This window comes from Rhinolophus sinicus, chromosome 15, assembly GCF_057876585.1.
Source record: "Rhinolophus sinicus isolate RSI-liver-muscle chromosome 15, RSI-T2T, whole genome shotgun sequence".
NCBI lineage: Eukaryota > Metazoa > Chordata > Mammalia > Chiroptera > Rhinolophidae > Rhinolophus > Rhinolophus sinicus.
In genome coordinates this window covers 27,067,092-27,093,714 of record NC_142515.1, presented here as the reverse complement: position 1 = coordinate 27,093,714, position 26,623 = coordinate 27,067,092, and the positions used below count along the sequence as shown (strand labels likewise).

General features: G+C 36.7%; 2 protein-coding genes across 12 annotated transcripts in view; one reads left to right on the top strand and one right to left on the bottom strand.

Annotated features, from left to right (window-relative positions):
• ZNF518A (zinc finger protein 518A) overlaps positions 1-26,623 on the top strand; it is a 52,113-nt gene that overhangs the window by 14,459 nt on the left and 11,031 nt on the right. For 4 of the 11 annotated variants that reach the window (XM_019724772.3, XM_019724769.3, XM_019724770.3 and 1 more), the window contains 3 exons: positions 1,141-1,305; positions 2,975-3,098; positions 3,241-9,823. In XM_019724772.3, coding sequence (XP_019580331.2) covers positions 3,383-7,843 — 4,461 coding nt within the window. In that variant the 5' untranslated portion in view covers positions 1,141-1,305; positions 2,975-3,098; positions 3,241-3,382 and the 3' untranslated portion in view covers positions 7,844-9,823. Of the gene's footprint in view, positions 1-1,140; positions 1,306-2,974; positions 3,099-3,240; positions 9,824-20,551; positions 20,641-21,758; positions 21,798-26,623 lie in introns of those variants that run through there. The other 7 variants (XM_074339302.2, XM_074339301.2, XM_088791914.1 and 4 more) reach the window with 3 other exon arrangements.
• BLNK (B cell linker) overlaps positions 25,373-26,623 on the bottom strand; it is a 72,006-nt gene continuing 70,755 nt past the window's right edge. Inside the window, exon 17 of the mRNA XM_019724775.3 lies at positions 25,373-25,747. Within this exon, the coding sequence (XP_019580334.3) occupies positions 25,628-25,747 (120 nt within the window). The 3' untranslated portion in view covers positions 25,373-25,627. The remainder of the gene's footprint in view (positions 25,748-26,623) is intronic.

Sequence of the window (26,623 nt, the reverse complement as noted above, 5' to 3'; positions counted from 1 at the left end):
TCTTAACTGTATTAACAAAATATTTACATTTATTTCTATTTTGTAGATTTTATTGTTGACAGATATTTCTTTTATCTCACATTATTTCTTTTTTCAGTTATTTTCTTCCAATTGAAATTTTATTTTGCTGAAGTATTTACTTAAAACTTTTCCCCAGAAAGAATACGTATGTAGTATATTCTCTGAATCTTTGCCTATTTAAGATTGTATTTTTCCCTCACATTTAAGAATTTTCCTGGGTACAGAGTTAATTCTTGCGTTAATGTTTTCCCCTCAGAACTCTATAAATATTATTTCATTGTCTCTAACATATAGAATTGTGAGTAAAATATCTGATTAATATTGCTGTCTGCTTAAAGTTGGCATTGCTGATGGAAATCCAAATACCTTTTTAGGTAACTCTCCTTTTCCACCTTTTTCTTTGTTGTTGTTGCATTTCATTTTTATCTTATAAACTCAAAAAAATTTCACTGGGATAAATTATAGATACTGAGTTTTATACTGAGTTTTCCCATACTAATAATCTTGCCAGGCATTTGGGGAGCCTTTGATTTTGAAAATTCAGGTCTTAAAAAACAAAATAGAAACTTGATGTAATTTTTTTCTCGTTTTCAAAATCAGTATTTCTCCTTCATCAACTTTGTTCTCTCTTTCATGGCAGTATGTCCTTTGGTGTTTTTTTTGTTTGTTTGTTTTCAGTCTGTTATCTCAGGTCTTAAGGAGATTGCCAATTATTGATTGATTTTTTTTTTTTTAAAGCTTTCTCCTTTTTCCTATAGTAAAACCTTCATTGTAGTTACTGTTTTTCACTGATGGGCCGGAGAATAGAAAAGAGGTTTCTTTGAGTGTTCCAAGTATTTGCCCTTTTTTGAGCAACTGCATCCAATGATGTTTCTGCCTACTTATGTTTCTTGATGGCATTGGCAGTTGAGATAAATTCTTAGAAAATAAACCAAGATTTTCTGTTTTTTACTTAGATGGAAGGAAGGGGAAGATAATGTAATGATTTTCTAGCAGCTTGGAGATAATAATTTACATATGTGAACAAGAAGGACAGAACTCTTAAGAAGAAGAAGATAGGGATATAGAAAGATTTTTCTTTGTTCAGAAATAATTGCCTCTTCACATCTCTCCTGACAGCTGGTGCTAGCAACTCCCAATTCTGGTGGCCCTCTGGACCCAGATCAAAGCTCTGGATTCATCGTCTCCCCCCCCCCCCCCCCCCAATACCTCAGCTAGAGCCTTCTGTCACCCCAGAGGGCTCCACGCAATCTTAACGCTGAAGCCCTCACTTCCTCTCCCAAGGTATGTTTAGGGGAGGGAGTAGGCTTTGGAATTATGTTACTCATTGCCTTACTGTGGGCAAAATAGATAGCTACTGATTAAATGTTGGTTGAATGAATGTCCCCTAGTAGTCCTCCTCTTTTAAAGTGGTGCTTGGCAGTTGGTCAACACTTGTTTTCACTCTTCTCTCTGGACCATTTCCTACCAAATACCTTGCAGTATGTGTATGGAATGTTTTTCTAGTTTCAAGACAATTTTGTAGGATTTTCTTTCTTTTTGGTTTGTGTTTCAATAGGCATTTGGGAGGGGAAGGAAATCAAATGGCTTAATTTTCCATCTTGATGCAGGAATCTTTCCAGGTTACTTTAAAGGGCCAGTCATACCTTATACAAACAGTATTATTTCAAGACTTGATGAGATGTTGGTCAAGTTTTATAAGGAAATAATACATATACAGGAGGCAGTAGTTTAAATAGGAGATTTAAAATCAATAATCCTTATTGATGGGGTAGAGATTAGACTATAGTGAGAAAAGTATTGGCTAATAAGTTGGAAGGTTAAAATTTAATAATATTTCTCTTTGCTTACGTTATCTGAGATGTTCACAACATACAATACATTTTGCCCCAAAGGTGGCAGTCCTGGTATAATTTGTTACCAGGTATCATCTTTAATTGCTTACACATACTACACAGGTTGAACATAGTTGAAGACAAAATAGATTCTCCAGATTTAAAATGTGAAAGCAAATAAACCCAAAACGGCCTAAAATACACGAACTCGCTTCATGCTGTGTTGTATATGCCATACATTAAATGTAAAAAATATTGACCTTCAACATTAATTACTTAGCAGTTATCAAACTTAAGTAATAGCTAAGTGGATATCTTAATAAGCAGATCCTTTTTATCAGCTTTGCTTTGCCTATGAGGAAAGGCCATGCACTTTAATGCATTAACTTTGTGGCATTTGGTTTGGCTGCCATGCATCCTACTTAATTATTTCATATTCTTTATGTACTGGAAGGGTGAGGTTCCTGGATGATCACCTCTGAATAAGCAATGTATTAATGTATGTGTCCTGCCTCCTTTTTTAAATTGTAAGCTGCAGTAGGGTAAGGACCATGTTTTTGAAACTCCACAGCTCCCATCAAAATGCTTCACATTCATAGTAGGTATTTATTAGTGTTAGTTGATTGAGTTATTTAAAATCATTTTTTTATATTAGTTGTCAGACTTTGGGATGTGTTTTTTCTTACATGAAAAAATTTTAGTTGTGTAGATATTTCAAAATGGAATGAATGGTATTTAGAACTATCAAAATCTGTAATTTTGTAGCATTATACATGCATATTTTTTGGAGACATATAATATATAGCAATTTGCCTTTTATAATGAAACTCATGATATAGTCTCCCTTAATTATATATAATAATAAAAAAGCTTGGTATGGGATAATCCAAGATGACCACAATATGGCATTCTGGCAAATGGGGAAAAACCATTATGGGTGTGCTTAAAAAGTTTCACATGTTTAAGTGAGAAAATTAATGCTACATATGTGTAATGGGAACTGAAGTTTTTGGGCTCTATTGTTAAGATTTTTTTAAGTCCTGTTCAAGAAGCTAGCATCAACTTAAGATAAAAATCTTGGAGCTTAAGGACACTTATCCAATTGTGATTTTCTTTAGATGAGGAAACTGAGGTGCAGAGAAGTTGAAGCTTGCCCGGTGCCACAGAGCAGAGCTGGAAGTAATGCTTGTATTCCCTGACTTCCAGTTTAGCATTATTTCTACTTCAAACTATTGCTTCTTGGTAAGCTGTTCTTAAAATACTTAACAGGTCTTTTTATTTATGTGTTTGAGCAACATTCCTACATTGTGTCAAAATGAACTTAAAAATATTAAATTTACTGATACTTTTGTGATGAAAATTTCAATTCTTTGTTTGGTTTTAGGTGAGTTAATGTGGGAAAAATCCTGGTATTTTGAAGATGTCTCGGCACAGTATTGTTTCCTGTTTAAATTACAAGTAATTTCAAGAGTTTTCAGAAAAAAAAGAAATTGGGATTTTTATTTATTTGTTTTTTTTGTTAAATCATGCCATCTGAACAGAAACAGTTATTTTTTGATAAAAAACAAGCTACTTTAAAAAAAGATTGTGATGTGAAAAATGAGATTGTTGATACTATCAGATCGGTACATAAACCAAAAATTTCAGAAAGTAGTTTTCATTATAAACTGAAAAATGCAAAAATTGATTTGCCGAAGATCAATATTCCAAATGAAGTCTTACTGAAGAATGAAGTTGACAAATACAGAAAATTATTTCAGTGTAAACCACAGACTGCAAGAAAATCTGTCAGTATAAAGACTGTAAGCTGTGTAGAGGAATGTATGTTGCTCCATAAGTCTGAGAAAGTTGAAGAAGAGGGTATAAAAATGTCTGCAAAAATACTCAATTTCAACTGTTTAAAATGCCGAGATAGCACTCTGTATAGCCCAAATGATTTACAGAAACATTTTCAAATGTGGCACCAAGGTGAATTACCTTCATATCCTTGTGAAATGTGCAGTTTTTCAGCAAATGACTTCCAGGTGTTTAAACAACACAGACGAACCCATAGAAGCACTTTAGTAAAATGTGACATTTGTAACAATGAGAGTGTATATACTTTATTAGACCTAACAAAACATTTTGTATCCACACATTGTGTAAATGGCAGTTTTCAATGTGAAAAGTGCAAATTCTCCACCCTGGATGTTGGCACATTTGTTCAGCACATTCATAGACACAATGAAATCCATTATAAATGTGGTAAATGCCATCATATATGTTTTACCAAAGGAGAGCTTCAGAAGCACCTTCATGTTCATTCTGGTACATTTCCCTTCACTTGTCAATATTGTAGCTATGGCACCACAAGGAGAGAGAACCTTGTAAGACATGTTATAACTTTACACAAAGAACATTTATATGCGAAAGAAAAACTGGAAAAAGACAAATATGAAAAAAGGATGGCAAAGACTTCAGTAGGACTTAAGCTAATACTGAAAAGATACAAAATAGGTACATCTAGGAAGACATTCTGGAAACGTAAGAAAATCAACAATGGAAGTGACCGAAGTATAGAAGAAAACACTGAAGTGCTTAAAAAGGTGACTAAAACACGGGCTAAGGCTGGAGACCGGAGCCATCTGATTCAAGAACGTTTAAATGAAGAAAAGGATGAACGACTACACTGTGAGAATAATGATAAACCTGCTGAGTCAGAGTCAGAAAAGCCAACTCTTCTGTCCACTGGGCATTGTAATAAAGCTGAAGAGGGATCCAGTTCTACTTCAGGTTTCTTGAAGACTGCTGTACAAGGACCTACAGTGTTAATGGTGAAAAATAATAGAATAACAATTCCAGCTAACTATAGTGCTAAGTTTATGGGCTTCAAGATGGTGGATGGAAAACAACATATTGTAATAAAATTGTTGCCTACCAATAAACAGAATTTATATTCACCAGGCTCACAGTCAGATGCTGCAAAGGACAGTACTACTAATTTGCAGTCCCAGACTTTGGACACCACTGGATTTTTAACAAGAGTAACAACTGTGTTAAGTGACACAGTTTACATGAAAGCAACTACTCCATTTTCATGTTCATCTCCTATACTTGCAGGGAAAGTAACTTCAGAAAAAGAAATGGCTTTGCTCTCTCCAACGAGTAGTACACTTCAAACAGTGGATAATGAAAAAAGTGTATCTTCTTTGCCAACATCATCAGAATTAGTTACAACATCAGTGAATTTGACCACAAAACTTGAAACAAGAGATAATGTTGACTTATGGGGAAGTCATATTACTCAGAGTCACCCTGAAGTTTCAGGTACTGCCATTAAAAGTCCAGATAAAGTCAACTGTGCTACCAAACCAAATGCATACAACAGTGAAGAGATGCATAACTATTGCATTAATTATGTCAACGCTGAGTTACCTATTGAATCTTCCAACCAAGGATCATTACCTTTTCATAATTACTCAAAAGTGACTAATTCTAATAAACGTCGTAGGTTCTCAGGAACAACGTGTGAAAGCCCTCAAAAAGAATCTTCATCAAGCAAGACAGTTGTTCAACAGCCAATAAGTGAATCAGTTTTATCACTCGTGAAGAAGGAGAGCTCAAACCCAGATAGCCTATTAGCATCTATTAGCCTTTTAAATACTAAAGATGAAACTTTAAAAATTCAAGCTGAAACTGAAGACCAGTGTATTTTAGAAAAAGGACAAAACATTGATGAACAGACCCTATACACGAATGAAAATCATTTAGAGAGCATGACTGAAACATCTAAATGGGATGACATTTCCAGTGTTGAGTCACCTATGATGCCTCGAATCACATCTGTATTCTCTCTCCAGAGTGAACAGGCTTCAGAATTTTTGCCACCTGAAATAAATCAGTTACTTCAAGACATATTAAAAATAAAACCTGATGTAAAACAAGACTCTGGTAACACTCCCGATAAAAGCCTGCCGCTTCATTGTGATCAGTCATTTCAGAAACAGGAGGGAGACGGCGGAATTGTTGAATCTTCAAAAGACTTCAAAATACAAGACATCTTCTCACTTCCATCTGGCAGTATGGGGATTAATGTGCCTACAAATGATCTGAATTTCAAATGTAGTGGCAAAGATGCACAAATGCTGTCAGTGTCACAAGACGTCAGAGATTCAGAGAAGACTCCTAGAATTTCAGGTATTGGCACACTACTTAAGACTCAGTCAGATGCAATAATAACACAGCAGCTCGTAAAAGACAAACTCCGAGCCACTACACAAAATTTAGGTTCTTTCTACATGCAGAGTCCACTTGTAAATTTAGAACCAAAAAAAGCTCTATTTGTTCAGACTCCAAAAGGCTTTTTTGTACCGTTGCACCTTGCTAACAGGCCTGGATTACATGTTGTTTCAGGACAACCACTGGTTAATACTCAAGGTGTACCTGCTTGTCTTCTTTTAAACAAGAAGCCTGGGATGATTTTAGCCTTTAATAATGGGAAATTTGAAGGTGTTAACACTGTCAAAACTGAGAGTGCTACAGCTTGTGGAACTACAACTAAAGAGACTTGCAAAACACCTTTTTTAAAGGTAGAACCAAGCAATAATTGTCTGACACCTGCACTTTGTTCCAGCATTGGCAGTTGTTTGAGCACGAAAAGTAACTCAGAAAATACTTTGCCATTAAAAAGCCCTTACATTATTAAAACATCAGCAAGTTCTTCCGTGAAAGCTGTTCCTACTCCTACTACAATATCTGAGCATCAGGGCACTAAGTCGAATATCTTGGATTCAGCAAAACAGCAGAATGAGATTTTTCCAAAACCACCTCTTTATACCTTCTTGCCTGATGGCAAACAAGCGGTTTTTTTAAAGTGTGTGATGCCAAATAAAACGGAGCTGCTTAAGCCTAAATTAGTCCAAAATAGTACTTATTATCAAAATGTACAGCCAAAGAAACCTGAAGGAACACCACAGAAAATATTGCTGAAAATTTTAAACCCTGTTTTAAATGTGACTGCCGCTAATCTGTCAGTAAGCAACTTTGCATCCTCATTGCAGAAGGACAATGTGCCATCTAATCAGACTGCAGGAGCAGAGCGGAAAGAGCCAGAATCTTCTAGAGATGCCTTACCCTTCTTACTAGATGATATGATGCCAGCAAATGAAATTGTGATAACTTCTACTGCAACATGCCCAGATTCTTCTGAGGAACCAATACGTATTGCTGATGGTTCAGAGGCTAGGGTATTGAGGTGTAAGACAAATTGTACAATTGAGAGAAGCTTTAATAAAAAAAAGACTTCCAAAAAAAATTTTACAAGAATGAAAACTCATGTAAGAAGTAAAGATTCTGAAACTGCCTTTGTATCTAGAAACAGAAGCTGTAAACGAAAGTGTAGGGATGGTTACCAGGAACCTCCAAGAAAAAAAGCAACATTACATAGAAAGTGTAAAGAAAAGGCTAAGCCTGAAGATGTCAATGAATCATTTGGATTTAGCAGACCTAGGCTTTCAAAAGATTCAGTTAGAACTTTGCGACTTTTCCCGTTTAGTTCCAAACAGCTTGTGAAATGTCCCCGGAGAAACCAACCAGTTGTGGTGTTGAATCACCCTGATGCAGATGCACCCGAAGTAGTAAATGTAATGAAAACTATTTCTAAATTTAACGGACGTGTACTTAAGGTTTCATTGTCAAAAAGAACTATCGATGCTTTACTGACACCCGTTTGTTGTAACCCTCTTAAAATAACTTACGGTGACTTTTCCAAGAGGCACAAAACATTTAAACCTGTGAGTTCTGTAAAAGAAAGATTTGTGCTAAAATTAACACTCAAAAAGACAAGCAAAAACAATTACCAGATAGTGAAAACTACCTCTGAAAATGTTCTGAAGGCTAAATTTAACTGCTGGTTTTGTGGTCGAGTATTTGACAATCAGGATGCTTGGGCTGGTCATGGGCAGAGACATTTAATGGAGGCTACTCGTGATTGGAATACATTTGAATAATTTACTGTAACTCCCAAGGAAAAGAAAAGTAAAATATTAGAAGAAAAGAGCGGATTGGATTACCTACATCAGACATTTTCTATTTCAGTATAGTACCTGAAATGAAACATTTAAAAGTTGGTTATATTTCCATAGGAGAGAAAAAGTTTGTGTGATATTTGAAAATACTGTCACTGCACACATAACTTTTGAAAGAAATTCATCACAGCACAGATGTACCTTGATTTAATTTTTTAAAATGTGTTCTTGGGAAGTTAGGGCTAAAGAAAATTTTGATAAAACAGTTTTCCAATTTAGTACTTTAGTGACAGTAGAGGGATAGCCCCATTCCTTCTCTTCTTCCACCAGCCTTGTGTGTATCTGGTAAGTATAGCTCCTCAGAAGATGGAGAGCTCTTTCACCATGGAACTGAAGGAGTTTCTCATCATTTGTGAAGATATACTAAGAGCTTAGGTGAAGAACTTACTCTACGTCTGCTAAATACAATTCTTTTGAAGGGTATAGATTCCTTTGAGAATATACTTAATTCACTACAGTTACACCTCATGATGCTTGAAAAGAGTTTTTGACCCATAAATCTTGTTTTTCCTCATAAGCTGTGTCCCATGTCAGAGATTGAGATACCCTCCCAAGGTAATTGTCTTTTTCTGAATGGCTGTGGCAAGGATTGCAGTAGATGGGTATCCTTCAAAGAAGAATTAAACTCTCTTGGTTTAGATTGAAGTCCAATTAAAGAACTTCAACATTTCTGAATTTGTGTTCTCCAGTGATCCCCTTGCATAGAACTAGGCTTATTTGATTTAAATTGTCCCCCGTAAACCAAATGGCCCATTTTTCTTGGTTGCCATCCCTTTAAAAAGAGTGGAATATAGAAGCACTTCCAAGAGAATGGCTTTTCTCGAAAAATAAAAATTATTCTACAGAAACAATATTTTGAAGCAAGATTAGCAAAGCACATCATTTTCACCTGTTTTAATTATTATAGTGTCGGAACATGTCCACATTGGGACAAACTGTTTTTGTTAGCAACTTTTTGGTATGACTGACAACCCAAAGCAGATTATTTACTGATTGTTGGAAATAAAGAAGCATTAATAGTGGACTCAGTGGTAGTGCATAAAACTTCAGGATAGATTCCTAAGGGACGTGCCCGACAGAGGAATAGTTTTAAAATGGATGTTTTCATGACAAGAGAATCATTAAACTTTTCACCTTTAAGTTTGGATCAAATTTTGTTGGATCATTGGATAATACAGTTCTTGTTGTATTGCAAAATTACATACTATATAATTTTTTTGTTACATGTTACTACAAGTGTTAATGACATTTTCATTGAAAACTTCAGGGCTTCTTTTCTGTATATAACAAAGAATTTAAACCTGTACATATTTTTGTACCTTTCAGTTTGTTATGTAAATTTTGCACAGAAAGTTTTTGACAAAAAGTTTATTTTTTTTTTTCAATTTAGTTCTGTGCATGCACTAATAAAACTGGTTGTTTAATTTAAAAGGACTATGTAAGACTTTACCCATGTTATTTTCTTGGTTTTTATTTCAGAAGTAGAATTTTTTTGGGGGGGTAAATTCATTTTTCAGGGATTGAACACTATTGTTAGCAAAGTGCCTAAAAGATGTGAAACAGTTTACATATGTCAACTGTAACAGTAGGTCCCAAATGGGCCCATTCCCCCAATAGTTTTATTTTAAAGAAAGCCATACATAGATGCTTCAAGCTATCTTGCTATGCATATTATACATGTACTGTGCAGTTTTGTGCAGTTTGTCTACTTTCTTAGTGAAGTATTTTTTTGTATAAAACCTGTTACAATTGTGTTTCTAAAATTGAGCCTAAGAATGGAGTTGATTGGAAGTATACAGTATATATTAATAATGTATATGGTGTTTAAAGAATGGCAAGCATTGTTAATTTCTGTAATGAATGTTTTCAATTAAATCTATCTTAAGTTTTGTGTTTACACAATATTTTTTTTACTGTGCTAAAATTGAATGGGAATTTTATTCTAATGGGAATTACTTAAGATTTCAAAGGTTTTTTTTTAATTTTTTAAAAAATTCTTAGTGAACTATGCAAAATAAAGTGGAAATTTTTTCCCCCAAAAAATCACAGGTGAAATTTTGTTTGAGAAGGGTAACATTTACCATAATTTAACTATGGTTGTGCTGGCAAGGAAACCATAAAGAGGCTTATGCTCTTCAGTACCCTAACAGCAATAAAATTGAAATACTCTGTTATTGATAGATCTATTATGATGCATCGTCATCTGTGAATAGAGAAGAGAGAAGGAACTTATCTTGCCAATCAATGTTTGCAACACTATAAAAATACGTTTCAGAATAGCCATTCCAGAACAAAATAATGTTGACATACATACTTTTTGCCTTAAAGTTTTAAAAGCCATTTAAAAATTACTTCATGCCCCAGATAACTCTAGTTAGTACTTTTTCTGACTTTGTTAACTTAGGTTATTCTGAAGGAGGCAAACCTGCTTGGGGCTGTTTTATTGCCAGAGCAGAAAATCTGAAAACAAAACCCTTTATCCTTTCTTTTCTATCAGCTGAAACTGAGCTAAAGATGACTTTCCAAAATACGTTTCTCAGTAGTTTGAGGTGCTTTTTACAACTGGAAGAGTTAGTTTTATTTCTGCAATCCAATTTCTAGGTTAGGAATTTGTTTCATTTTTCCCTATTTGTCTATCTCCATTGAAATAGGCTTCACTATTTGGCAGTCACTTACAAATTAGTTTAATTTTTAAAGAGTTTACCTTTTTATCTTACTAAACAATAAAAGATCGAAACGTAATGGTATTTTATGAAAATTTTTGGTTTTAAAGGGTCAGTGAGGTTATTCGGTAAAGGATCAGATAGTCAATAATAGGTTTCGTAGTCCATTTAAGTCTGTCATAACTAATGTCTGTCATAATGCAAAATAGCCATAAATAATTCATTAATGAATGAGTGTGCCTATGTTTTTTTTAACAAATTCATTTTTAAAAGTAGGCAGTGGGCCAAATTTAGCCCACTAGTTTATTGACCTTTGCTGTCTTAAAATTCTCTTAAAGTGGGATTTTTATTAAAAACACGTTTGAGTCTTGTGATGTACAGCAGCTATGTAAAAGTTACAAAGTTTAAAAACTGAAATGTATGTGTATAAAGTTACTGTGGGGACAGAGCCCCAGAGAGCAGTTTTCAGGCTCTCGGCCTCACGTGGAAAGGTGCTGGCTCGGGTAGTAGACGGCCATTAGCTGTGACCTGTTAGCCATTAGCCACTGATATAACTGCCTTGGCTAAGCTAGCAAGGGGGGATTGTGGGTTGTGGATTGCAGAGAGGCAGATTTCAAGTTAGCACGGCGGATTGCAGTTAGCAATTGAGGTTGGTTGGCAGAGAAGCAGAGGGCAGGTTGCGGGTCGTATGGCTCCTGTTTCCTGTTTCTCCAACCCAGCCGCCAGCGAGAATATAGTGGTGTGACTCCCCTAGCTATGGTTCCGTGAGTGTTCCTTTTTTGCCTCACCATATCCTGTGTTCTTATGTGGAGAGTGGGACCAGAGACCCCGCGTGATACCCTGGATGACAGTTACCAACTTAGATGTGTTTTTTCTTGAAAGTGAAGAAAGTGTAAGTATAATAAAAATGATGACTGGGTGAAGTAGATAGGTCATTTGTGTGCTAAGGGTGATGCAACTTATGGAGGGATTAAAGGTGAAACAGATTACTGTGAGAATTTATGATCAGGTTACATGAGAAGTAGATACTAGTTTTAGTGATTTGAATAGCTCTTAAGAAAATGCATAGGAATTCTTGGGATGGGGAGAATGGAAGTAAGCTGAAAGCAGAATATTGTATTAGTTCCATACCGCTAATTCCTGATTTATTATTATTGTTATTATTACTATTATTACGATAGTAATCACTTACTAAGGTAAGTGATTCTTTTCACCACTGAAATCTGCTTACTTAGGATATGTCCCATTTTTGCTGGGGTATTGGCTCTGTTCCTTGCCATAGCAATTTGTTAGGATCCTTGTTTTCAGCAAAGCTCTTGAGTTTATTGAGGATCTCATCTAGTGAAACTTGCTGGGGGAAATTTTAGGGCATTGTTTGTTGCTAGTTAAGAGTGTGGCATTGATTAGCAGAAAACGTTCCCTATAATGGAAAGTTGAAATAGAATCAGCTTGGTTGATTTTAGTGTTCATTGATTCAAGTATGCTTCCCTTAATAACTGGACAATTGAGAAGTAGTCAGTATCTTGGGAAAAGTGTTTGACAAAGTCTTATTTGAATTATTGTGTGACTAGTTCTCTAATAGGTCTTCTATTAATAAATACCCAGAATTTAAGAATCTTCTTTCTTTACAAAATGAACGTCATTACGACTGTAAACTTTGGCGTAAATAATGTTGGAAAAATGTTAACATAATGTTCATCAATTTTAAAAATCATGATTTTAGTCAATCCCAAGAATGTACTTACAAAAAAATACTCATTCCTGGTAAAGACAATTATAATATATTAAAAAGAATTCTTCCTCAGTACTTTAGAGCCCTTCAAAATGGAGGTTATGTTTAGGTTGAAACTCAAATTGCTGCTTTCAATTAAGGAATGAAACATAGGTACCTGCTATCATCTGTTATTTCATGCTAATATAAAAGGACAGGATAGCAAAATGAAAAACTTGGGGAGACCAATGTACTATTTGCAGATGATTTTATTTCAATATTTTGAAAATCCAAAGGAGTATGCTGAAAATTAGCTTTCCTGAATACTTAACAATAATCATTTGGGAAACAATAAAAAGACCCATTTATAAGAGTCACAAAATAATAAAAGTGAAGCTGCCAAAAGAAAAACCACAAAACCTAACTGGGAGATAGATAACACAGTATTTGGGTGTTAGGTTAAATATACCCATTTGGTAGATCTCATTTTCCACACCTGTGTCCCATAGCAAGCTTATATGGAATGGGTGGTGGCAGCTGGTTAGTAGTGGCTATTACTGTACTCCCAACTCCTGCAATATAGAGAATCAAGGCAGGACAGCTAGTGAATGGTACAGTCCCCCTTTCCCACACAGCTCTGTTGCAAGAGACCTGCCTGGGTGGGTTTGGCAGCCAAGTGGCAGCTTACATCTCCCAGCTTTCCTGGACAGAAGTGTTATTCCATATATATTTAGCAGCTGGTGTAATTGGCAGATTGCATCCTCCCTGGTTCTGGGCTATACTGGGAGGTGGCAGCAGATTCTCCCTTGTGCCCTCCCCCAACCTCCAACACATCTGTGCTGCAGGGAGGATCTGAGGTCACATTCAGTGAAGAGCCCAACGTTTTTCCCAACGTTCCATACCCCCACTCCCATCGCTGCAACCTGCTGCACAGCACAAAGGCATAGAGATTCTGTTCAGGGGAGGGGTGGAGTGAGTTTCAAAGACTTGACAGTACTCTGCCTACTACAAGGGGCCTAACTGGAACAGACTGGAACAATTTGTACCCCAGTGTATTTTGAAAACAATAGAGCAATTAGCTAGCAAATCGTGGAGGCTAACAGTTGCTGGTGATACCATGTTTCCCTGAAAATAAGACTTAACCGGACCATCAGCATGCGTTTTTTTTTGGAGCAAAAATTAATATTAGATCCGGTTATAGTAAAAAAAGACGAGGTCTTAATTTTTGCTCCAAAAGACGCATTAGAGCTGATGGTCTGGCTAGGTCTTATTTTCGGGGAACACGGTACCAATAAATATCAGCCAGAAGCTTAAAGACGAGATCAGGGAGAGACAAAGAATGGATAAAACCACAGACATTCCTTGTGATCAGAAAGAATGTGTGTATGCTCAATGCTGCAACCACATAGGAGCAACGGGAGAGGGAACTTCTGAGCTACATGTCCCTGGCTGATTGTAGGGCAAAACTTGTAAACCCTAGGCAGTGAAAGCAGTCTCCAAGCCATATACATATCCAATGATAAAGGGTGTAAATCTCTGATTCAGGGGGCTTAACCTATGATCAATCAGTGGCTGATCACTAAATGGTGCTGATTCAGAAGCAACCCCTAGGAAGTCAGGCTTAAACATAAAAATGAAGGGGGAAAAAGTTGAACGGTAACATCAGAGGCTGCATACTGTGAGGAGAAATGGACTTGGTAGATTAATCCAACTAAATCACTAAATAAAAACAAGTCCAGAGTTAGGGAGGAGGACCAGTATGCAGAGACCCTACAATATGTTACCTAAAATGTTCAGTTTTCAACACAAAATTATGAGAGATTAAAAACAAAACAGGAAGGTGTGACACAGGAAAAAGGTAGTAGAAACTTCATTTAAGGGGTTCCAGATATAGTATAGTCGTAAATATTAAGCAGCTATTATATGTCTGTTGAAAGACCTGAAGGAAACCAGATTGAAAGAAAAGAAAGCATGCTGACAATGTATCATCAAATAGAAAATATAAATAAAATTATTTTAAAAAGAACCAAATGAAAATCCTGAAGTTGAAAAGTAGACTAACCAAAGTGAAAATTTTACTAGAGAAAAAGACTCAACAGATTTGAACTGGTAGAGCAATCAGCAAACCTGAAGATAGATTGGTAGAGAATATGAAATCTGAAGCACAGACAGAAAAAAGAATAGAGAAAAGCAATCTTCCTCACACTACACAAAAATTAACTCAAAATGAATCATAAACCAAAATGTTAGCAAAAACTATAAAATTTGTAGGAGAAAATATACAGGTAAATAGTTGTGACTTTTTTTAGGCAAAGCCTTCTTAGATGTGACACCAAAATCACAAATGAAAAAATTAAAAATAGACAAAGAAAATACAGAATTTTTATTAGAAGAGGTCATAGAGCTGATCTATTTCATCTAGTTTGGATTAATATCAATTTCAATAATAAAATTTTTGCCCTATACAGCTTCTTTCTCCCCCCCTCCACACACACTTTATTGTCACAAATTATATCTATAAATTGTGTGCCTGTCAGCACAAATTTATAATTATTGCTTGATGTATTTGTCTTTTAAATTAGAAGGGGAAGGGAGTTACAAATAAAAAATACATTTCCTGTGTCTTTTATAGTTACCTATGCTGGTGTTTATATTGACCTTTATTCTGTATTTCTTTGTGTGGGTTTGAGTCATTATCTAGTGTCCTTTCATCCTGAAGCACTCCCTGTATCGTGTGTGTGTGTGTGTGTGTGTGTGTGTGTAGGACAGGTCTGCTGGGAATTACCTGGGAATGTCTTAATTTTTCCTTTGTTTTTGAAGGATAGTTTTTCTGAACAGAGAAGTCTTGGTTGGCACTTTTTTTTCCCATTCAGCACTTTGGCTGTGTCAGCTCACTGCCTTCTGGACTCCATGGTTTCTGATGAGAAATCAGCTGTTAATCTTATTGAGGTCCTTTGGTATGTGGTGAGTCACTTCTCTCTGGCTGCTTTCAGGATTCTCTCTTTGTCTTTTCAACAATTTTATTATAATATGTCAGGTGTGCATATCTTTGATTTTATGTTACTTGGAGTTTCTAGAGCTTTGTGGATTGGTAGATGAATGTTTTTCATGAAATTTGGGAAGTTTTTGGTTATTATTTCTTCAAATATTCTTTCTGATACTTTTTCTTCTCTCCATCTAAGACTCGCATTATATTTATGGTGTTATGATTGATGGTGTCCCACAGGTCTCTGAGGTTCTGTTTATTTCTCTTCATTTTTTTTTCTTTCTGTTCTTCAAACTGGACAATGTCAACTGACCTATCTTTAAGTTCATGGTTTTTCTTCTGCCTGATCAAATATGTTGCTGAGCCCCTCTAGTGATTTTTATTTTATTTCAGTTATTGTACTTTTCAACTCTATAATAGAAAGTTCTAGAATTAAAATTCTTTTCATAACTTCTATTTATTTAAATTCTGTAATTGGTTGAGACATCATTCTCTTACTTTCCCACTGTTCTTTAAACTTGGTTTCCTTTAGCTCTTTGACCATATTTAAAATAGCTAAATTAAAATCTTTGTTTAGAAAATCCAATACTGGGACTTTCTCAGGATTTCTATTGATTCCTCCCCCGCCACCCCCCCCACCCCCCCACCCCCCGTGTATGGGCAGTACTTTCCTCTTTCTTTGCATGCCTTGTAATTTTTTTGTTGAAAAGAGGACATTTCAAATATGATAATGTGGCAACTCTGAAAATCAGATTATCTACCTCTCCCCCTACTCCCTGACCCAGAGTTTGTTGTTGCTGCTTGTTGTAGTTGTTGTTTGTTTGTTAGTAACCTTTCTGAGTTAGTTTTTTTCAGTCTCTATTCTTTGTCATGTGTGGCCACAGAAGTCGATTATTTAGCTTAATGGTTAGCTAGTAACTGGACAGGGATTTCCTTAAACACCATAAATGAAAAGAATCTCCTAGTCTTTGCCAAGGGACTCTGTGTGTGTTTTTCTGGTGCACATTCAACACTCAGCCAGGTAGTTTACAACTCTGCCTTAGCCTTCACTTCCTACTTTGGCAGAGCCTCCAGGTCGGAGGAGATGAGAGCTTATGGCCTTCTCGAGTCTTTCCTTAGCACACACGCAGCCCTGGCATGCATGTGGCCTTCTAGATTCCCAGGAATGTGTTGGAGCTTTGCAAAGCCCTTTTGGACAACTCATCCCCCAGACTTTCCTCCCTAGCTTTTAGGTTAGTCTGTTGCTTGCCTTAAATGTTATCTATCATCTCAGGCAGCAGCGACTAAAATACTTGTCTGTTAATGTTTTCAGCATTGAGCCTAGGTAGCAGCTTTAGCTCTGGGCCAGCTTCAAGTCTGGCAAAAGCCTGTCTACTAGAAAGTTACCAGACTGGTCAAAACAAATAATTACAATTCTTTGTCAGTGAGGTGTGTTCTGTTACCAGGAATGGGGACTTTTATTTTCAGTGGTGTGGCCAACATCAAACTTAAAGGTGAAAGACTGAAAACTTTTTCTTTAAGATCAGTAATAAGAAAGGATGTTCACTTTTGTTGCTTCTATTAAATATTGTACAGGTCTAGTCATGGCAATTAGACAAGAGAAACAAAAGGCATTCAGGTGGGAAAGGAAGAATTTAAAATATCTCTATTTTTAGATGACATCTTGTATGTAGAAAATCCTAAGGAATCCACTAAAAAAAGCTCTTATAACTAAAATGAAATCAGCAAGAATGCAGAATACAAGATCAATAGAAAAATCAATTCTACTATACATTAGCAATGAACAACCCCAAAAATGAAATTAAAAAAAAAAAATCCATTTACAATGTATCTAAAGGAATAAAATACTTAGGAATAAATTTGACAAAAGAAATGCAAGACTTTTACACAGAAACTACAAATCATTGTTGAAAGAAATTAAAGAAAACCTAAATAAATGTAGAGACATTCCATGTTCATGGATCAGTAAACAATGTTGTCAAGATGGCCATACTACCCAAATTGATCCACAGAGTCAAAGCAATTTCTGTCAAAATTCTGGCTACTGTTTTTTTTCCTTCAGAAATTGACAAGCTGAGTCTAAATTTTGTATGGAAAAACAAGGGATCCAGAAAAGCCAAAACAATTTTGAAAAGAAGAATAAAATTGAAAAACTCATACTTTCCCATTTCAAAACTTACCACAAATCTATGGTAATCAAAACAGTGTGGTACTGACATAGAATAGACATATAGAGAATCCAGAAATAAATCCATCCATTTATGATCAGTTAATTTTTGACCATAATGCCAAATTCAATGTGGAAACTATAGTCTTTTAACAAATACTGCTGGGTCAACTGAATATTCGTGTGCAAAAGAATACATTTGGACACCTACCTCACAACATTCATAAGATTAACTTAAAATGGATCAAAAACCTAAATGTTAGAGACAAAACTATAAAAATATTAGAAAGAAACAGGTGTATACTTTTGTGACCTTGAATTAGAGAACAATTCATTAAGACCCCAAGAGCACAAGCAAAGAAACAGTAAATGCATTGGAATTTATTAACATGAAAAAACTTGTGTTTTAAAGAACTCAAGAAAGTGAAAAAAAACAACCACAGAATGGGAGAAAATACCTTCAAATAATATATTTGATATAGGAATTGTATCCAGAATATATAAAAATTATTACAACTCAAAAAGACAACTCAATTAAAAATGTTCAAAGTATTTGAATGCACATTTCTCCAAAGAAGATATACAAATAGGTAATAACCACATGAAAAGATGCTTACTATCTTTAGCCATTAGGGAAATGCAAATGAAAACGACAATGAGATACTACTTCATATCCTTTAGGATGGGTATAATAAAAACAGACAATCACAAGTGCTGGTAAGTATGTAGAGACACTGGAACTTTGAATATATTGTAGGTCAGACTGTAAAATGGTGCAGTCACTTTGGGAAACAGTTGGGCATCCCTCAAACTGTTAAACATTGTTACCATTTGAAAGTAATTTCACTTGTAGATATATACCCCAAAGAAATGAAAAACATTTCCACTCAAAAATTTGTACACAAGTGTTGACAGCACACTAGCCAAAAAGTGGAAACGAATGTTCATCAACAGATGGATAGACAAAATAAGGTATATCTGTATAATGTATTATTCAGCAATAAGAAGAAATGGAGTACTGATACATGCTATATCATGGGTGAACCTTGAAAATATGCTAAGTGAAAGAAGCCAGTCACAAAGGACCACATATTGTATAATTTCATTCATATGAAATGTCAAGAGTATGCAAATCTATAGAGACAAGTAGATTAGTGGTTGACTATGATGGAAGATGGAGAATGGAGAGTGTCTGGTTATGGATATGCAATTTGTTTTTGTGGTGAGAATGTTACAAACATTGTGGTGATGACTGCACAATTCTGAATGTAGTAAAACCCACTGAATTACATAGCTGTAAGTGGTGAATTTTACAGTACGTGAATTATATCGATAATGCCATTAAAATTGTCAACCAGTAAAAGTTGGTTAACTACTAGAAGGGGAAAATTAGATGCTAAGGAATCACAGGAATGGCAAATGCAGGAATCAGCTACTATTTCCAGGATTGAGAGAGAATAAACAAGGAAGAAGCTAAACACTTAGGTGAGGGCTCCCTACCCCCTAGTCTGAGACTCAGGCCATACTGAAGAAGTTGTAATTGCCACAGGGACACTCCGCCTGCTGATAGTGAAGAATTTTGCCAGAGAGTACAGACCTGACCTGGTCATTAGGAGGAGTCAGTTCAGTGGCTGTGAAACTCATTGGAGGGTCTGGTCAGCTAAAGCTGCTCTGCCTTAAAGAGCCTGCTGAGTGTAAGAGAAACACACTGGGAGCTGTGGGCAGCCTTGAGCTGGTCCACAAGAAGTTGCCCCACTGAGTGGCAGAGAAACTCACTGGAGGGTGTGGCCAAGCTGGAGCCTACAGGGTGGCTGAGAGAAATTCACTAGCATCAGTTAGCAGAAACTGTCCTGGAGGGTGGCAGAAAAGCTCAGGGAGGATGCTACAGCCAGAACTGGTCTGCAAAAAGCGACCTCCTAGGTGGCTGAGAAACACTGGATAGTGATTCTGGGCTTCCCTAATCCACTGATGCGGGAAAAAAAACACACTGGAACCAGGAGGAGACACACACACACACACACACACACACACACACACACACACACACACACACATATCTTATCGGCTGCCTCCGTGGTTGCCATCGTCTATTAACCTTATCCTCAACCGTGTGAGTCCAGTCCCCTGGACTGCACCCAGATTTTCCCAGTTGGTATGATAATTGAGACCCCTGGCTTTTGAGCATTTGCCCTCCCTACTATTAGCCCCGGCCAGCAGAGCAGGACCACCAGTGAACTTAGTGGTGCTTGTTCCCCTCTTCCTAGTGCATTTCTGAGGGCCTTGGTGAACACACTTGTCCTCTGGAACATAATTCTCTGTGGATCTTCTGCCTTTTCATAATAGATCCACTCCAGCATGCTGGTTTCCCTGAATTTTTAAATTCTTTCCTTCACTATCTGCCATAGCAATTCAGACATTTCAGCCTCAGTCAGTGAAGGTCACCACTCTCGAGTCTTCCAGGAGCCCCCCAATGAGTTTGTACCATCTCCTAGGGTACTTTTTGGGTATAATCCTGTAATCCTTAAGTTAATAAATGCTTCCTCTTTATCCAGTCTTATATTCTGTTTCCTTGGCTCAAGCATTCTCAAAATCTGGTCCCATGGTACTCACTCCTTCAGCCCCTGCCAGTACATGTGCCTAATTCTTCAACCTCCTTCAGGATTTATTCTCTTCCCCTCCCAACAAGCCTAGTACATCCATAGCTAGTTCATGCTGCAATTTAACTTCAGGCAGCCAGGACAGGAGGTGGGGGCATATCCTGAGGGAGGTTCCTGTTGCCTTCCAGGGGAGAGGGCTCTGCAGTATCTTTCCACACAAACAGAATGCTAGTTCTTAATGAGAGGGGGCATCTCTGCAGACTCCGAGGGTTCAGAGGAGTCTGGGAAGCCAAATAATTGGTGGCATCCACCACCAATGATGGATGCACCACCATTCATCACCAGAGATACCCATCCCATCCGTCAGGGTCCCAGGTTTTGTGAACTAGGACTCTGACCTTGACATAACAGATCTGTCGTGGGTTAGCATGAAATTATCTTTGCAGCTTAGCAACTCTATTAAATCCTGAGTTTGGTCTTCAGCTTTTTCTTCTCTCCCACTGCAGGAGATTAGCAGTTGGGTCGCCACTTTGTACCAGGGACAGTCCATGCCTCAAACACCCTCAGGACTGGGTCCTCATTGACAGCTGGGTGGTGAGTAATCTGGTCCAAAGACCTCATCTTACTGCCTGCTTTCTGGGACAACTCCTGGTACTAACTTTGTCAGTTGACGTGCAGTTTGGAGTGCAAGAGGTTTTTTGGGCAGTAATGTCTGAGAAAGATTAAAGGGGAGGGAGAGCAAGACGGAATAAGAAAAGTCTTCAGACCATAATGCAGCTCTGATACTGGTGAAAAGACAGGGTTGGTAAGTGAAAACTGGTTTGGGTATAGATAGCCTCAGGCTGCCATGCCTCTTTGATGAAGTCAGCCAACCCCATGGGTGCTTCAGTTCAAAGACTGTCCATTAGAAGTGTTCCATGTTGGGCAGAAACGGCCAGAGGGCTGCCTAGGAAGAATACAGACTTGGTTCAACCCAAGGTAGATTCTGAAGGCACTAACAGCTAAAGGCTGTTGCTAATTGCACTCCTTGCAGCTGAATGCCAGGTTTTTTCTTGATGGGAGATGTGGGGCAATATCAAATTGTGTGACATTCGTATAACTAGAGCCCAGAAGGGGAGGAGAAAAAGGAGGGACAAAAAATATTTGAAGGGATAATGACTAAATTTTTTTCTAAATTTGATGAAAGTTATAAATCCAAAGATCCAAGAAGCAACATGAAACTCAAGTAGGCACTTCCGTTCTTCCAGTTATCCAGGCTGGAAACAGTGGAGTCAGAATGAACTTATGTTTCTTCTCTATCCCCAATATGCAGTCAGTTAACTTTCCTGTGTTAATCTTAAGACGTTTCCCTTTTCTCCGTTTCTTTATAGGCCCTGGTCACTACCATAGTTTAGGCCCATATCTTCTCAGGACAGATTTACAGCGATAATCTTCAAATTGTGTTATTTGCTCTAGACTTACAAGTGGAGTATTTGAAGTTTCAGCTATGGTGTTACCATTTGTTGAGACCTATTATGTTCTAGGTATTTGTATATATTATTCTCATAAAAAGTCTGCAAGGTAAATGAGAAAACAAGTTCATTAAGTACTTTGTCCAAGGTTATATAGCAAGTAAGGGACAGAGCCAGCATGATTAAAATCTAGGCTTAATGGGCCCATTTATAAGTAAGAAAAGGATAACAGGTAAGACAAAAAAGTTCTGCATTTTTCTAGGGAAAAGAAAAGAGTGAGACACTGCACTTGAGATAACAGGTAAGTGTTTTTTGAGTAGAGACTTTTATTCTACTTGCATTTCTTCTTTTCTTCAAGGGGTATTCTAATTGTAGGCCATTATTTCAAGTATAATAATCATCCTGGATAAAAGTTCTGTTTGATATTTTTATAAAATGATAACTCTGATTCTAAAAGCTGTTTGAGAAGCTATTTGGATACCTTCCAGGACTTGAGATGATTTATGCATTTCATCTGCCTGACATACCTACCGACAGACATACCACAAGCTCAGTAAATGTTGGCTGGTTGAATGAAAGAATAATAATTAACACTTTGAAATTTTACCATACTTAGTGCACTCACTGAACAACCCTATAAGGTAGGTTGTATTAACACAAATAACTTACCCAAGTTCATACAACTAGTTATTGGTGGACCTTGGATAAGAAGCAGAAATTGAGGCAATTCATTCTCAAGCCCTTGCAGTAAACCATAGTAGTATCCTGCTTCTTGGTTAATGGAGGAGTTACTTTGAGGGTCATTCAGGTCTTTAGTAGAATAGTATGTTCATTTTGATGCTTCAAAGTTTAAGAAGGTGTAGGATAAGTGTCCTTAGCCTTGGATCTCTGAACTTGTGGTCCATGGTTAGGCCCATGTATGTCACGAAATTTAGTAAGAATTTGTGTGTGCGAGTATGCATAAATGCATTTTTCTCGGGGCAAAGGCCCATAACTCTCAAAGAAGTTTGTGATAACTATAAGATTAACAGCCATGAATGTAGAGAAATATTGGGTGTTTTTCTGAGACACAATTAAAATTATTAAATGTTCAAAAATACTTATAGGTAGGTTTACTTGAAGAATTGTCCACAGACTGCTTTTTGTCTCTGCAAAGGAGATTTTGGTTAGGGGTCCTAGGAGTTAATGTTTATTAGGCACAACTGAATGCCAGGCAGCTAACATATTCTAGCTTATCTTTTGTATCATTGCCAGAATACAAATGTAGAAACTGAGGCTTAGAGTGGTAAGAAACATGCCTGATATACTGATAAATGGAAGCTCTAGGGTACCCAGAACTAACTGAAGCCAGTACTGACTGCCTCACCTTGTGGTTAAACATAGCCGCTAAGTGCCAAGGACGTGCAGTGTAACTAACCTTGCTGGGAAGCAGGGTTTTTTAGTGGTTTCTGTGCAACCCTGCCTAGAAATAGTGGCTGAGTTATAGTGCATCTTAAGGCCTTTTTGAAGGACAGAAATTCAGTCTTGCTTTAAGATGATGTCTCATGTGGTGCTGGCTTTGCTTCACATCTCTACATTCTGTTCTCTGGGACGCTGTTTTAGGCAAGACTGTCACAGCTGCAGTAAGAGTGGGTTAGGGCTCAGAGAGCAGGGTCTCCGAACCATTGCCCTGACTAACTCAATTACAGGCTTCTGATGGCCACACGACTAGTCTTCCCATTTCTGTTGTGCATTTGAACAAACTTGAACAGCCTTCCTACTACTGCAGCTGCAATCTAGTTTGCAACATCCTTGAAAGAGAAAACAGGAACTGGAGTGGTTTGTTTCCTTCAGCTGCTATGCAAAGTACTTCTTGACTAGAACGGCTGTTCTACCACCTGGCTTGCCTGGAAAATCTTCCTATGCAAAACCACCTGTTTGTCAAGCACTGAAAATCACAGACAGGGTCTTCGAGATCTCTTAAAAGCTTTTCTAGCCTCCTGGAGAATCCTATACCACCTGTAGAGGAGAGTTTTAGAGAAGTAGGGAGGTAGGGATGCCCGCCAGTGGATTTCCTATATGAAGTTGGTGGGGGGCGGTTACTGTCTTGGATTGGGTGTTTCTCCATTTTGGGGAGGAGTGCATCCCTCCGCAGAGATTAGCTTCATCTCCCAGAAGTTTTCCCAACCTCTGTTCCAAGAAATCCACCCCAGCAGTGCCGAATATCAACCGAGTGTGGATTAGTATACTAATCTCATGGCTATGCAACTCCACCTACCTGGAATAGGCACTTGGGGGAGGAGAGTGGGGATGGGTGGAAGAGGTTGTTATGGAGCCAGAATTACTGCAGTAGCAAAAGGAATTATTGAGGATTTACTTAATTAGAAAATAATTTTACATAACACTGAGGAAAACTGATAAACTAGAAAGCTCATACGCCACACTACAAACGAGTGCTTTGCTTTACAAAAGATAGACCCAGTTTTCTGTAAATTGTAAATTATCTCTTCTAGTACATTCTAAATGATTGCATTGTTTTCCTAAAAGGAAAGGACAAAACCAAAAAACTTTCCAAACAACATTTCCAAAACCCATTTATATCTGTTTTCATTGTCAAAATTTATATGGATTATATGCACATATTAGTTTCCTAGTGTTACCATAACAAAGTACTACAAAAGGGGTGACTAATAAAACAGAAATGTGTTATCTCCCAGTGCTAGAGGCTACAGATCTGAAATCATGGTGTCAGCAGGGCCACATTTCCTCTGAAACCTACAGGGGACTCCTTCCTTGCCTCTTCCTGGTTTCGGGGAATATTGGCATCTTCAGCACTCTTAGGCTCGTACATACATCACTCCACGTGGCATTCTTCATGGGCATCTCTTCACTTAGTCTTCCCTCTGTGTATGTCTGTGTCTATGTCCAAATTCCCCGTTTGTATAAGGACATCAGTCATACTGAATTAGAGCGCACCCTAACAACCTCATCTTAACTGGACGATACCTGTAAAAACCCCATAAGGTCACATTCTGATGTATTAGGGGTCAGGACTTCAACATATCCTTTTTTGGAGAACATAATTCAACTCATCACATAGCTAGTAATCATGACAGTATATGACATTTAAAAATACAGTTATCTTTACAAGTGAGTCTGTAAGTTACTCTGAAATCATTACCTTCTAGCTTTTCAAAATCCTTTCACAGATTGCTGTCTTATTCAGTGGTCAAGTACATTCCTCATTTAATTATTAGATTTATCTTAATTAGCTGCTTTATCATTTCAATGCTGTCTAAAATACAAGTAGAATAAAAAGCTTTGATATGACAAAGTATAATACATCTCTGGGATGAGCTAAGACCTTGGATATGGCTGCTCATAACACTCTTTTATTCCTTAGGGTTCATCAGTGTCTACTTTCCTGACCTTGTTCTGTGGGAAGTTTCCCTAGGCTTTTAGTCTAGTTTTGCTCTTATCCTACTTTGAACTTTATATCAAGTTTAGGGTCCATTTACTAGACACGCAGATCAAAGAGGGCATAATTATTTTTAGTAAGCAAAGCTAACAACATAATCATGGATAAGAACATCTAGAAAGGTCATATCTATATACATTTCCCACAGTTGGGAGCACTCACAAAAAGGAACCATTATATCCCCCTTATCTGTTCTTACAACTATCATACTTTATCTATATTTTATTTTCTACAAATAAAAATTTTAACCAAGACATAATTGTCAAGCATTGTCAGTAGATATCCTAGTTACGTTAGTGCACCAATGACCATTGTGGTGGTCTCAATTTCCAGCAGCTTTGTTTTATCCAAGATTATTATGTTCTTATTTTGAAAATAGAACGTTGTTTTCTTACATGACTGAAAATACTTTACACCTGTTTCTTTTAAATAAAGACATTTATTTGGAGAATATTAATAGCATGATAACTCAACCTCACCAGATATTAACAGTTCATCCGGTCATGTGAGCTTCTTATCAAGAAGTGGATAACCACCCCAATAGCTGCCTCCATCTTCTATTTTATTACAGGATGATTCATAATCCAAAATATGAAGCTTGGGGACTTCTTCTTAAAAGTAGAAATAGAAAAAATGTCTGAAGCAGCGATGTTGACCACCTTTTTTTTTTTAATTTATGAAACTTTAACTGCATATTTCAGTCTTGTAGAATCTTTTGTGTTATTTTGACTGTCGATAAGAACCAGAGGACTATGTTGATGATTCTTGATAATTTCAGCAACACTTCCAAAGTACTAGAGCAAGAAAACAGAGATGAATTATACACTGGCATTTATGTTAACTTTAAGCTCCACTCCTCCCATCTTCTTTCGCTTTCTCAAGTTAGTCAAAGTTATTAGGTCCCCGCTGACATTCTACCAAAAAATGTCTAACAAAGACTGTACATAACCTTCGAGGTGGCAGACCTTGGCCTTTCCTATATTCATTAAAACTAAAAAGAACTCACAGGTTTAATCAGTATAACTGCTTAGAGAAATTACTTCATTGAGTTATAATGTAATATTTTAATTTTTTAAATTTAGTTTCAAGTGTATAACTGTCATACATTGAATTTCTCTACATTATTTATGTTAGGTTGAACAGTTTTGATACAAGGACTGATGTAGAATTTAGTATCAGGAAAGAATTATTTCCCAGATTAATTCATGTTTTTGTTTATGTTTTCTTTTTTGTATAAATAAGGAAAACTTTATAAACCCTCATATTTCCATTTTTGCTTTAGCTTAGAACTAAATTTTAGCTTAGAGCTAAATTAATGCCCAATTAATAATGGAATTCCATGCTAGGCACTTAGCATACATATTTATCTTTTCATATATTAAATTAATATTCTCTGTAGATTTTTTTATTAGCAAAGTAATAGTTAGACATTTACACTCCTCACCAAGTGATAATCCCCCAGTTACTATCCCAGTGACATTGTATATAGCTGTTACAATTGCAGATTTTAATTTAAGGTTATCATATCTTTTTTTCTGAAAAATGATCCGTTTTGAATGAAAGATAAAATAAATGTAACATGAAATCAAATGCATTGAATATACAAAAGTGCTACAAGCTTACAATCATCAAATAAATGCATTTAGAGACATTTTTTAAAAAGTGGTAAT